Source organism: Hetaerina americana, unplaced genomic scaffold (assembly GCF_022747635.1).
Source record: "Hetaerina americana unplaced genomic scaffold, ioHetAmer1.1.p SCAF_3, whole genome shotgun sequence".
NCBI classification, from domain to species: Eukaryota; Metazoa; Arthropoda; class Insecta; order Odonata; family Calopterygidae; genus Hetaerina; species Hetaerina americana.
Genome location: NW_027286874.1, coordinates 103980301 through 103995661, shown reverse-complemented (window position 1 = coordinate 103995661; position 15361 = coordinate 103980301). Strand labels below are relative to the sequence as shown.

The window sequence follows — 15361 nt, the reverse complement described above, 5'->3', positions numbered from 1 at the left end:
TCCCATTTCCATGCCTTCTAGCCTTATTTTCAGCAATCTGAATTTTACATGTCTAGCAATCATATGATTGATGTAATCCAAGAAAAAAGCTACAAAATACTAGTAGTTTTATTTAAAATTATGCTAAATTAATCATTGCGATGTTTTATTGGGAAAATATTTTGAAAAACAAGGATTTCCAGAATCAGTTGATTGGCAACTCATAAATAATCTATATTTCTATATTTTTAAAAATATCATAATTATTAAAGCAATCTAACATTATTGAATATGTATGGGCATCAGTTTATGCTGCACCACTTTGTTTCAGCATCAATGGAAAAGGTTATAACACTCTAATGCTCAGAGCCATTTGATCACTTGAGTGTGCAAAAGTGTTAGATTGTGTTAGAGTTCTTTCTTTGCTCCCTTTTGCATCCCCAGAACTTCTTTGTCAGTCATCCAATCCCGCCATTTGGCCTTCACCTCTTGTTCAAGAGATTCACTTGATCTTCAACTTCTGATCACATAACATGCTGACATTTCCATCACTTCCTATCTTCTTCCCTCTGCCACGCACAAAACTCGTGCTTCATTTAGCCCTCACCTTGAGTTTGAAATTTGATGTGGCCCTTCATTCTAGAGTTTAAACAATGGTTTTCCACAGCATACACATGCAATACCATTGGATGAAACAGTGGGAAACCATGATAGAATCAATTCATCATCTCCAAAAGGTGGTGAGATTTTACGTTAAGTGCCGCTTCAGGAAAATAAACTTGGTGGTTTTATTGCACTGATGGAGACTAAACCAGATCATAAAAACATAACATAAATTTTGAGACTAAATAAATTAGATATACATAAATATTAGGCTTCAATGCATAACTATCAGTTCTAGAACTGATATTTTAGTGACATTTTATTTTGTGAGTCAGAATAGATTTTTTCAGTTCTAGGGCCAGTTTGGTCTATTTCAGATCCTGGCTGAGGCTCCAACAGTTCCAGTGAATGAATGGGTCACCATTTACAATAACAAACAAAATCTTGATCAACTTCAATGAAATTATAACCCTATTAGAAGTTATACATTGGGCTTATGAGACATTCCATTGTATAGCAAACTTTAATATACAATCTTAATGATTTTTTAAGCCTCAGCACTGAAATATTTTTGAGCAAAATTTATGGACACACATAAGAGGAATGATAAATTTTCAAAATATTTTTTTAATAAAAATAGTTACACATGAAATAACTAGTTATCACATTTTTATTTCACCATTGTAATGAAATTGCAAGTGAGCAGAGGAAAAACAGTTTATTATCTTTTTAAGATGTATGGCATATTATTCAATGCTTCTTTTGCATATACAAAAATATTTGTTGGAGAGAAACCTTTCATGTCACTTTTGTCATTTTGATAAACTGAAATTAATTATTTTACAAATTGCGGATTCCACCAATTCCATATTTGAATTCAGAGGCACAGTTCCAACGTTAAACTCACCATTACACACAACCACTATGACTTAAGTGTGAGTATATTACTTTGATCTGACTATGCTTCAGGAGATCTTTGACACTCTGTAGAGAACATTACAATCTTATGGAAAGTTTTAGTATTCAAAAACCACCCATTTTATTGTCAGTATAAACATGAGTTCTGAAACTGATGTTTATCAGTTTTATTCTGGTTCTAACCTCAAGAACTCATGTAACAGGGAATCGAATAACTGAATTGACCAATTATCAGTTTCATTTCTTATCTCATGAACCAGCATTACTAAATAACTGAACCAATCAATCAATAATCATAACTGATTACATTAAGGGCTACAGTTTCTATGTTTCAACTACATGGAATTCAGTTTTTCAAACTATATTAAATATTGAACTTTTAACATTAATCATGAAACTGCTCTCCTTCAGCCTGCTTCAGATTTCCACATTTTAATTAATTTTAAAGATATGCCTCCGCCTGTGCTTCTCCTCTCTTCCCACTGCCCTCTGATATGTAGAGCAAGCCACAATGTTAGACTCCAAACAATGTACACCTATTTTTACTTCAGTGTCTACACTAAAATGACATTAAAGCACGCTTGAGCAGTGAACATGAACATAAAGGAAGGAAAAAGTTTAAAATTTGGATGAAACTTAATTTTTCAACAAAAGATTATGAACTTAAGAAGACAACCAGAAAAATACACATTGAAATTGCTTGAGAAGTCAAAGGAAATTTTTCATGCATAAATGTAATCAACAGTGTGTAGTTAATAGTGCTACAAAATACTAACTACTCTAGCACATGCAAAATACTTCCAACTACCTCTCACCAAAACGAAAATCATGGTAAAACCTAGTTAATCCAGACCAATTGGCAAGATAGATCATCCAGATTATGCATTAATACTGATTAGTGAACCATTGGACTCAAGACAATTATTATTACTATGGCCTATAAAAAAATAAGTATTTTATGAGTCAACCTACATTCATATGGCATCATATTCATTTGATGAAGTATGCGTTTAAACTGAAAGCTGAGAACCCCCTTCACTCTCCCTCTCTTGAACACCCATTATCCATGATATTGCGTGCCCTTCATGGCAACAATGACAGTTGGTTATGTCACTGACTGAACCAGGCTAACATCAAAGAATCCCAATTCAATCCTGTATCAGCAGTAATGGGAAAACCTAGTCAAATGGTACTCCAAACAGCAGACTTAGATGTGATGGAATAACTTTCCTAGCTTGATATCTTAAAAATGGCTTGGTTGATTCAAAGGTACATATAAAACACAGTAATCAACCCAAAGGTCGGTTTGGTAGGTGAAGGCAGAGTTCACACAGTACTAAGCCTGGTGGTGTGGCGTGTGAAATTCACACATAAGGGTAGGGGGGCCAGTTCCTTTCCTTGTTCGAGCTGTGGTTTCCCAGGAAGGCCTTGTACCCGAAAAATCACAAAGCTTGGGTGGAGCTGAGGGTGTCCAGAGAGGCTTGCCCAGTGCTCGAACCAAGCCCTCCCATTCCCCAAAATCCCATGTCCCCAAAGTATCCTTCTGAACACTTATATCTCTAACTTCGAACACAATTTTCATACTCACTTGTAGAATGTACGCCCATTTTAAAATTTAGCAACAACATTAGTTCATTACTAAATATTTTTCACAGCTTATGTTTTTTGTTCATTATTGTCTTTACTGCTACATATCTGCCAAGATTTAAGAGATCAATAACGACTGTTTTTGACCAACAAAATAGCAATATGATGTGAGAATCATTATTCCTAGTTACTTTTTTGCTCTGATTTAAAATGTGAATGTTAAACTTACTCGCTAATTCCCCAGGTTTGTCACTACCTTAAGTGAAATTTCCATTTTTGCTTGATTCTTGATGTTTTAATTTTCTTTCAGACATTTTATAACAATTTAAAGAAACATAAAGGGAAATAATAACCTAAACTGCCCACACATGGACCACAACCTCGACCAAGTAAATGGGCTTAGACATTCCTCGGGGAAAAGTGAACACCAATACCCAAATCAAGATTAGTTTGGGTTTTGAATGGGTGAATAATGCATGATGCTAGTGCAATAATGAGGACATAAAATATAATGACGATCTCAAATCTTTATAATCAGAATCTTAATTTGTTTTGTGGATTTTGAGAAGGCATTCAACCGAGTAGAGTGGGCAAAGTTAATGGAAACATTGTAGAAAATAGTTGTAGTAGACGTGAAGGACAGGAGACTGGTTCAAAGCTTGTACATGAATCAGATGGCAGAGGTATGTAGCATAAGGAGAATCAGAATGGGTAGTGGAGTAAGGCAGGGTTGCCTGCATCACCAGCACTTTACATATAAGCTGGGAAAATGTTTAAGGTAGCAGAGAAAGGACTTGAGCTGGGAATACAAGTGGGCGGTAAGATGATTAAGTCAGTCAAGTATTCAGCTGATCAAGCAACAGTGAGTAAACAGTCAAGGGTTTGCAGTTATCATTGAGTGCTTTAGAATAACAATTCCAGAGTTATGGGAAGAGAATTGACCATAAGAAAAAAAATGTCATGAGACACTTAAAAGGTAGGAAAGCTAATTAAAACATTGAAGTAGGATAGAATAAACTATAGCAGGTGGAGCAGTTCATGTATTTAGGCAGTATTTTAGCGTAAAATGGGGATGGAACTGGCAATAGAAGGAGAAGATTTGCATTTGAGAAAGAGTGTGACTGCATTTGCAACAGGAAAAGATTTGATGATGGGTTGATATATGTCAGGGAGAGGATTCTTTTACAGGAGCTCTGAGCACTTATACCTCTTGGTCCATTGCACCAACCCATGATTAACCTGCCAGCCACATGCAGACAGAGGACCACCATAAAGGTATGGAGAACACCCATCCAACCCCTGTCCGAGCCCAACATTGCTTAACATTAGTGATGTAATGGGAAACTGTGTCAATGTGGGTAGGCCCTTGCCCATTGATGACAGGTCCACTGAGTAACTATGTGGTAAAACATTAGTAAAGACTAATATGGAGCATTGTGATTTATGGATTTGAGACTTGGTCTTTGAGGCAACAGGATAAGTGCAGATTGGAGGCTTTTGAGATGTGAATGTGCAAAGTTTGGGGGACATCAGTTGAATAGAGAGAAAGACAAATGCCAAGGTTTTATATAGGGTTGGTGAAGAGAGGAAGTTACAGGGGGAAATCCAAAAATGGCAGAGGAGAAGGATAGAGGAATTATTGAATGGCAGTGGTGTGCTTAAGGCCATGACAGATGGGTGAGTGCTGGATAAGCCGGGTAATGCAAGGCAAACAAATTGCTCTTTAGGCATCATGCAGGGAGGCAGAAGTTATGAAGAAAGAAATAATGTATGGTAAAGAAGAAGGAAGTCCTTGCTATAAAAGTATATATTTGTGGAAAGTTTTTAGGAGCCATCTAAAACCTAGCTTCAAATAGGTAGAACACCTTGATGAATGAATCTGAAACTATGGTAAGCCCACAGGTAAGATGATATTTTATGCAATTTTTAATTAACCTCTTCCAACAGAAAAATAAAGACAATGTTTTAAACACAGACCTGAGCAGGAAATAACTTCTCAGATGATGATTTTCAAAACTGATATGTACCTTAATAACCAAGGCTTTAGCAAAGACTAATTTGAATTAACCAATATGCAAACTAAAATAAATGAAATCTAATATTTATAAACAAAACCTAAGAAAAAATATGCATAAATTAATAGCAGTCAAGTAAATTCTGTGTCTAGAAATGTAAATTTGATGTTTTTACTATATTGATTTATATGAAGATCTGTTTAGATAATTAAAAAAAATTCAAATTGAGGACCATGTAAATTTGGGATGCATTACTTCCAGGTTTCACTGCACTTGGTTCAAAAACCTAAAATATTTACGTAACATACTAAATTCAACACAGCCTCTGGTTTACTTCCTCTAATTCCTTTCTGACCGTCATCAAATGTGCTTCCTCAACTTCGCCACTAACCTCTGGAAATCAAATTCTTATGGTCCTTGACAGCATGCTTTCATAATAACCAGGGAATATAAATCATTTATTAATTCATCGATTTGAAAGAGCAGATAACAGAGACAAATTGGTTAATTACATGCACAATACCAAATTTGAGATATCATGTCCTATGACAGGCATGTAGTTCCAAGAAGGTCACCTCTCCTGCACTGACAACGCAGACTTCCAACACACCCATCACTTCGCTTAGAGCAACTCTAATTTACAAAACAATGAACAAGATTCTTTCAAGCCAGCCATAATCAGTTTGTGATACAGCCCAAACCTTTTCCCATTGGGGTCCTGCTCCAAAGGTCCATGGAGCCATTTGGGAAATTTCTAAGCAGATAGTGAGTGTGCTAACAGCTATCAGAGTGATGTCTGATGACATCCAATCATTCAATAATCATACTGGATTAACTAGGTCTGGACTAGCATGGTCTTACAATTCAAATGACTATATCTGAATACCAATACAACAAATAGCATACCAGAAAATGCAAACAACAGTAACATGTACATATTTACTCCAAGTTGGAGAAAAATTTATAAGAAAGTTGAAGATAACTATTTTGGGAATTAAATGCATGAATTGAAAGTAATGAACCAATGCCTGAAAAAAATTACAACTTACCATTTCATATGGTTGGCGCATTTAAGCTTCAGAAATGAATAATTGATTGGATGCAGTGAAACATCTATTTTAATCTTTAGGGTTTAATACTGTTAATTTTAAAATTAAGGAAGGATGAATATGGGAAAATAATAATAAAATAAGTATGCAATGCCATGTACAGTAGACAGTAACATTTACTACAATTTGAGTAAGTCCTTTAATTTATGCCATTATATCTCATATAATTTATGGCTAAAATTTATCTATGATACTGATTTTCCTAGAAAAATTGAAATCAGATGCTATTTGATTTTTTTCATCAACAGGCTGTATTTTAAACATATTCTCTTGAGATTTTCTGGGTATACCAATTTTTTAAGTCAACTTTTATGAAAACTTGATTGGCAAAGAAATAGACAGTTCAATTCTACTGTCATTATCAAAATCAATTTCTGTGCCATTTCTTTGTCAATGAGATTTACACACACGTGGCAATATGTCAATTAGTTTTGATGTCCTGAGGATACATTACATATATTTGTGGATGGAGATGAAAATAAAAAAGTTACAACACACAGTTGAAAACCCATTATATTTTTATATGAGCCTTCAATATCACTTTCATAACTATGCGTATGAAAAGTATTTACTCATCATGAAGTGTGCCAGTCATCTAAATTCACTCACATACCTACTACCTTTAGACTACACATGGTCAACTCACATGCAGAAAGTGTAACCCATTAAGATTTTAATAACAAATAATTAGATCTGCAGAGCAAAATTATTCAAAATATATATGAGAACTTACATTTTATATTTATTATCATAAGATATTCCTCTTTAAATATAATTTGTTGATGCAAATTTATTTTCTGGTATGAAAATTGAGTTCTTCATTACACAAGAACAACTGTTTGGACCCTTGCACCAAAACCCCTTGATACACCCCTGCAGTCAGCTGAATATCATAAACACTGTATGAACACCAGAACTGTTTATGAAACAGGAATTTATCTAAACTGAAAAACATATAAAATATTCTTGAACAAAGAAATTGAACACCAATAAATAATTTTTTATTTGAATAAACCCAAGAGTTACTTACTGTGTGATTAGATATCCCCTCTGAGATCAATTTTTTTTTAATATAAAATAAGTTATTTGCCCACATTAGTTTTAAATAGAAGCTTCACTGCATATATTGGATTCAAGGATCCATGTTGACATTTTGATGATTCACTGAGAGTAGATACAGGATAAGCCTAAATGATCACTCAACAGTCAAACATAAATACAATACCAATGGAGAGAGCATGTCCTCGACACCCTGGCCACTTGCTGCCCACACTCACTCACCTCGGCCTTCTCCAGGATGGGCGAGCAGAGCCCAACGGGTGGCTGGCGGCCCTTGTGCAAGGGTGGCGGGGGTGCAGGGTGGTCCTTGCGTCTCTTGAGGGAGGCATGCTGCGTCTCTAGGGGGATTGAGTGGGGGCCTGCCGTCAGCCCACGGCCATGGACCAGGGATGAATTGGGGGTGCCAAGGTGGGGCTGCTGCGACGAGGGAGTGCTCTGGTGGTGGGGGAGGAGCGCCATCCCTTGCACAATCCCCCCTCCACCATCCATAAAGTCCGAGCCGTACCTGGAGTCTGGACAAGAGCATTTGGGCCATTTAACAAGCAATAAACACAATATTTTTCACATTAAAAGACCACTTGCCTCTCAATAAAAAAATTAATTTAATACAACTTGCAATCAATATCATTCATTAGATAAGTATGAGACATGAACATTCCCAAGGAAATGACTTTAAATTTTTGGCTAGTTATGCATCAATAGAAAATTAAGAAGAGTATCATACAAATCGAAGAAAAAGCTTGGGTAGAGAGACAAAATATCTTAAATTCATGGATTTTTTCCATTTCCCTCCATGGTTTTATTTGTCATACTTTAATAACAGTTCAAAGTCAACCAACAAAAATACTTGATGGGATCAATATTTTAAATTACTGATGCTAGTGCTACACAGGGTTCAAGGTTTGGGAAATGCAAATTTACTGAAAAATTAATTAAATTCAATCATGACTGATTATCTTAATGGTTGTTATGATATTCATGATGATAATTTGATAACAATAATATTCATATATACTCTCCATTTTCCAGGGCCCTATTGTAAGGTTGTTTGTTTTTATGCCTTATTTTTCACATGCAGGGTACTACTCTGGAACTATGCGGAAAAAATATTTGTTGCAAGGAATATCAAGAACATGTCACAGATTATTTGATTTAAGGTTTCAATAAATGAAGAATTTTCATCTATTTTTAGGAATACGCATATTCTTAAACGTGCTCATTCCTAACATTTACATGTGTGTGTGATGTAGTATTCACATGTACTCTCCATATTAACTACATCTATGAAACAAGAAAATGGCATTGATAGGATACACAGAGATACAATACACTGGGAATTAACTAGGGGCTGATTATATAATATATGGTTTTTGAAAGATTTAGTGATCCAAATGTTGGTGAGATTGCATTTGCATACACAATTAATTGATGTGGAGAGAGGTAATTTTTTAAAATAGAAAAGGATTCTTCAAGTCTTTTTTATCAAGGGAGTGAGCAGCAAATAGGATGGGCAGGATCTGTGTGACACACTTGGTTGAAAAACGGTGATTGTTAATATGGATGACTTGGGGAGTGTTGTATAATTTGCATGCCTAAATAGCCAGCTAAGAAGTTTAGTTCAATTATATAAATGAAAATGTATGAATAATATCTAAAATAAGAATAATTGAGAGAACTTGGTGATGTCATACTCAAGAGTTGAGTGTTGGTTGGGTACTAGGGCCCATTCCATTATTATGCAGATCATGATTTTGTGAGGAGCATAATTGGTGAGAGACAAAGAGATCAATTAAGAAATGCAGATGTAAGGGGGAGAACATAATAAGTGAAGAGAGAACGCAAGATAGACTTGAGTATCCAAGGTTGAAATGATAAACCCACATGAAGAGGAAGCCATAGAATGCCTTCACAATGAAGATTTTTGAGATGAGAGTAATGGGAATTGAATGCAGAAAAAACCAAGAATGAGATAAAGAGATATGTTGAAGAGGGATACTGAATTGCAAGAGAGTTGGCCCAGGATTGAAGAGGAGGAGAAATTAAAGAACAGAAAATGACAGACAGGTTTTCTGGTAAAACAGCTCACCATATAAATGGATTGTGCCCAGATAAGTAGGCATATATGCAATTATGATTACACCCATAAAGATTGATTTTTTAGAGGAAAAATACTGATGCTGCATGATTTTGGCTCACTGATTTACAAAATTTTCCAGAGGATTACACATAAAGGATGGCTTGGTAAGGAATGCCATGAATGAGTCTTAAATCCCTCTCCTCTTCCCCATTCTTTCTATGAGTGAAGATATCACACACTCCCAATAACAAGTAATAACCAATATTATGGAAGAACTACCCCAAGATGATTTCCAATGCAATTACTTTGCAAAGGTAAAATTATTGATTTCAAACTATTATTTTATAATTGTTTTGACTAATAAACACTCAATTAAATTATTTCTGCATAGTTTTCATTTGTTTATTTAAATACAAAATTCATTTCCAATGCATATGAAAGCACTTACAAAAGAGAAACTTTAATGAAGAGCCAAGTCCTGAAACATCAGCAGAGTATTACATAGGGATTTGATCTATAAATCAAAGATTGTTGATAAAACTAAGAAATACATACAGTATTTATAATATATTTATAAAAATTAATAAACATTCCACTCAGAATTTTTAATAAACAATGGATTTCTAGAACTTAAGGCAAAAATAAGCAGCATCACACTACTGAAAATTTATCTTTCAATCTATTTTATTCCTTGAAAGAGTGAGTCAGTTGAACTGGATCTGAGATGTGCTCTCATCATATCAGAGTTTTTGCATTCTTCACTTTGTCAAAGGCATGGGGTTGAATACATCCCAGTCAAGGAGAATGATTTTTACAATTTCAACTTGTTGCATTGTATGGTTGAATACACTTTAGACTTTTTAAGATTTGCATCTCAATCATTCAACAGACTTTCAAATGACATAGTATCAGCAACTGAGACCGATTTGAGTGAGCTACCCACCTCCGTATCCATACTTGCTCCGGAGAGAGGGTCGGGCAGAGGGTGTGGAGAGTGGGAGCAGGAGTGATCCCACCGGTGCCCCTGATGCTGACCGTCCCTGGGGAAAACCTATGTGCGCAGATGGGCGAGCAGGCGATGCAATGCCCACATGGTGACCAAGGAATCGCCCATAATCCTCCCTCTCATCCTCTTCATCGTCCAGGTAATTGCCATCATCCAGGTACCTTTAGGGGAAGAGACAACTCTAGGTCACTATCAGGAGAGCCAACCTCTCGGCACTCACGCCACCAGAATGGCACATATTTTGAGGGTTTCAACAAAAAATGGCACAAGAGCAGGCAAGATTACAACAACATTCTGCAGCTCCAACAGTGGTTGAACTGAGAGCTTAAAAGAAGCATTCCATATTGTAAACCTCTCTCTTTCATTTGATGAATTTCATACTGTGTCCTTAAAGGTGAAAATGACATAAAGCTGGTGATGCTATTATTACAGAAACCATCGCACATTTATTTAACCATGAAAACATCATTGGGTCATCAATTTTATAAGTTAAATTTTAACCACTGGCCATGCCTCTACTCCATAATTCCCTTTTCTAATAACATTTGCCAAAAAATCAAAATTCAGATAAAGCAATAGCATTTCTTGGCCAGAAATCAACTCAGGACCACAGAAGGCAACACTTAATACATAAATTGCAATCTATAATATTATTAAGCTGAATTGTACAAGCCTTGCCATACACATTAGTTAGCATTTGCACAATAAGGCAATATTGATGAAGCGTTCTTTTATTTTGTTGGCAGTAATCTACTGGCTTAGGGTTGATTTGGACGGACCCTGGCACTAAACACATGATTCACAAGTATAAGCCCTAACTAGAATGACACTACAATCCTTGAACCATATACCATATAATACTATAAATCATTCATTGCATCTGCATACCTTCCACCTCCATTAATTTCATCCCCAAAGCCCATTCCATTCTCTCACCCTCTACCTTGCTTTTCCATCATCCTCCCCCCTCTGTCACCATCTCCAGCATCCCATTGCATCTCAGCATCTCCTCCACCCACCTCTCCAGCCTTCTCTGAACTTCCCACAACAGTCACCTCTCTTCCCCTTGCCTAGGACTTCATTGGTGGTTTTCCTTTCTGTCCATTTTATTTCCTCATCCCAAAGCAATTTTTTTTAATGTCACCTTTCTGCCCAGTCTCCTCCAAATTACTACCTTAATAGGTGAACTAAAACTACCTGCTCTAGTTTATGTCCCACAATTCTGATGTTTATCTTAGCCTTCCTGTTATTTGAGAATTCATTTACCTTTATCTTTACCCATAGCTTTCATACTGATTTTGCAATATGCTAAGTAATGATTGTAGCCCTTGGCTGACTGGCTTCATAATCCTTGATCATCTGCAAATCAAACTCGCTTGATGAGTTCCCTCGCTACTTTCATTCCAGCTCTTGCTTACCACTCAGAATAACAAGTGATAATGGCCATCCCTTTCTTACTTCTCTGGCTATCACTGCTTATCCTAACTCTTCATTTGTTATCACATGCACAGGTTCCAAACTAGTCACTGATCCCTCCTATCCAGTCCTATCTTCAGCAAAACGTTTATTAATTGTACCCAGAAGATCATGCTGAATGCCTTCTTAAAATCTACCAAGCATAAAAATGCATCCTGGTTATATGTTCCTTTCTACAAGATACCTCATTACTGCTATGGCATCATGCACATCATGCATACTCCTTGCCTTCATAAACCCAAACTGATCATTGTCTAACTACTCACTTGCTGTATTTTTTCACTGTACAAGGTTTGTATAAAAAGTATCAGGAATAATAGTTTCATGGCATGACTGTACATCACAGCATGCTCGTACCATGCAGGCTTGGTGGTGGGGGGTCTGACCTTCAACACATGCCAAGCACCAATCGCCTGCCAGTGTTTGTTCAGCCTAGATCATGTTTTTAGTGGATCCCTCTTGAGTGACTCGGTGCAAGGGCACAATGCAGCAAATGATCGAACAATGGTACACTGTCAAATTTTGAGTCGGACCGGGGAAATCGGGTACAGAGACATTGATCATAATTCAAAAAGTGTTCAAGGATGATAGCATGTCACAAACTGCAGTTTTTAAGTGCCACAAGCTTTTCAAAGATGGCCTAGAGAGTATGGAGGATGAGCCCCACGCTGGATGGCCGTCGACTTCAAGAACTGACGACAACATGTGCAGACTATCAGTTAAGTGTGCGCATGATCGCAGCTCTTATTGGCATTCATAAGATTACAGTGCACCACATTATCACTGAAAAATTGGCAATGCAAAAGATCTGCACTAAACTTGTCCCAAAGGTCTTGAAGGATGACCAAAAGCAGAGCTGAGTGTCTGCTGATGAAGATCTTCTGCAATGCAATGGGATGATTCCCCAACACCCTTTTAGTCCCAACTTGGCACCAGCAGACTATTTCCCACTCCCATAAGTGAAATCTTCCCTCAAAGGACACCACCATGGGACCCAAAGTGCCATCAAAGAAGCTTGCACGTGTACTCTTAAGGACCTTCCAGAATCCACTTACCAGGAAGTCTTTTGAGTCGTGGAAAAGCCGCTAGTAAAAGTATGTCGATGCTTAAAGAATGTACTTTAATGAATTTTGAGGCATTGTAGCAATAACTGAAATAAATCTATTTTTCCAATACTTTTTATAAAAACCTTGTGCTTTTTTTAAATTTAACAAGTAATTGTCATTGATAGCATTTAGCGATATTGAATAATACAATGGATATTCATTCATTAGATTCATACTTGGATTTAAGAGCCAAAAACAGCTGGTATTGACCTACCACTAGCACATAATCCAAAAGGTAATGCAAAGAGACTTTTCAATCCCATGATGAAGAATCAAAACAGTGGCACTCATATAGGGCTGCTGCTTGACAAACATGAAAGCAAAAACTCACTCTTGCGACGATGAATCCTCCTGATTGGACATTGCTTCATCATCGGCAAACTCATCACTGTCGTCACGGCGATGGCTCCCTGACTCCCGGTGGCTGCGTCGTGGCCCCTCGTCTCCATCATCTTCTTCGTCTTCGTCATCCTCCGAATGAAGGGAATCCCTTTCCCCTTCATTTAGCGGGTCTCCAAAGCGATAACAGCCTGAAAGGACAAGTAGACATTGATGGAAAAAGCACAAGTAGGCATCATGCTCTGAAACTACATAAAAAATGAGCTATTCCAAATTCTCAATTACAGTTTATTCTTTCATCTTCCCCATTGCAATTGCTACCTTGCAAAATTGCGAAAACATTTGTGCATCTATCTCCTGGGAGTGGTCAGATATACTGAAATACTCTCATCTTGGATCAGACTTGCATAATATAGTTATTATCTATACACTAAATACAGTAAAATGCCCTCGGTCACTGCACGAAATTGTTGCAATTGGAGTAGAATACTGGTTTTCTTCAGGAAGATGTAACCCTACATACCCCTGAGCAATATGGTTTTTGAGCAAGATAAAGTGAAAAAATTAAATTCCCTACTTGTAAAAAATAAAATGCTCAAGTTAAGCATTATTTATAACTTATCTGCTAGGAGATATATTGATATCAATGCAACCAAGGTCCCTTTCATTAGATTACTTTTTCTTTATATCACAAGGAATTGCATTAAGAGAAATATAAACGTTCTCACCCTCTGTATACTACCCATATATTACACCACCCATTGATATGACTCCCTAAGCAACCAAGGGATGAATTGAAGGGAGATTTCTCATTACGACTTTAGCATTAGAGTATTTAGTATTGAGTATTAGATAACAGGCAAAATTTTCCTTAATGTTTTCTGTCCTTATAAGTACCAAGAAAAGCATTAGTGTTCTCCCTCCAATCCCTAAAGTAGGATTCCAGCATACTGTACCTTTGTTCTGGAGCAATATTTCCTACTTCTTCAGTGCATTTCATTACTTTTAGTGTTTCACTTTTGACGAAAGCCTGGTTGCTTTTTGCTTCTCTTCATTTTAAGAACTAAACTGAACTATTAGGTCACTGACATCTGGATGTGATGTGGATATCAATGTTGATGAGAATGTTAACTTTTGCGACACCAACATCAACATTGTCTTTGATATAAATGATATTGACATATTGAGGAGGGGTCAACATGGCACTGATGTCATTTCACAACATCAAAAAGTCAATATCGCACAGTCCAATTAGTAAGCTGAACACAAGTTTGCCTTAATCTTGCATTATTAAATGCAGTTAGACCATGTTTTAGCTCCAATGCTCAAATTTCCCACCAGTTTGCAAAAGTAAATTTAATACAGTTTCACCTTTAAATTCAATTTTAGAAGAGACCACTATGGAAATATTTCACTACGCTCATGCTTAAAAAGGCAAATTAGTTTGCTCATTAAACTGAGAGTCTTACTAGAAATTTAAAGACAGAAAGAGACTTTATGACACAGCGATAAAAATAACCAACTAAAGAGGAGCAACTCCGTCAAAGACTTCTTGATGTCACTTTTGACAAAGCAAAGGAACCAAAGGGCTACTACATGCTGTGCATAGCAAAAGAAATGCATCATCCTTGGTGAAAATGGTAATGATTTACCTGAGAGTTTGGCCTGCTCCAAAATGTATTGCTGCAAGGGGAGGAGGTGCGCCTGCATTTCCGGTCCCAGCACATACGATGAGTAGTCCAGGTTGCTGTACAGGTGCTGCTGAGGTGGTGCAGAGGCAGAACTACTGACACGCACAGGTGAGGATGAAGGTGAGGGGCTGCTCTCAACACCATGGCTACCATCCTCATCGCCCACCCCCTTGTCCATCTCCGACCCCTTGTCCAGACGGGATTCACCCTGACTATGCCTCTGTAAATGACAACAGGCTTCCATCAAAACTCACTTCTCTCACAACCCATATTCCAATTCCATCTGTGTCTATGGGAACATTTACCCAAAGTACAAAGGTGAAGGCGATTAAAAATCAGTTATCACCAGTATTTCTTCTTAGTAGCAGTAGTTTTGTGGGGAGGTGACTGAAAGCT

At 36.9% G+C, this 15361-nt stretch overlaps 1 protein-coding gene across 1 annotated transcript in view; it reads right to left on the bottom strand.

Moving 5' to 3' along the window:
• Positions 1–15361, bottom strand: part of RhoGAP93B (MyTH4 and RhoGAP_KIAA1688 domain-containing protein RhoGAP93B) — a 120531-nt gene that overhangs the window by 21307 nt on the left and 83863 nt on the right. The window contains exons 9-12 of the mRNA XM_071587946.1: positions 14927–15185; positions 13267–13465; positions 10291–10514; positions 7493–7782 (exon numbers count right to left, since the gene is read on the bottom strand). Coding sequence (XP_071444047.1) covers positions 7493–7782; positions 10291–10514; positions 13267–13465; positions 14927–15185 — 972 coding nt within the window. The remainder of the gene's footprint in view (positions 1–7492; positions 7783–10290; positions 10515–13266; positions 13466–14926; positions 15186–15361) is intronic.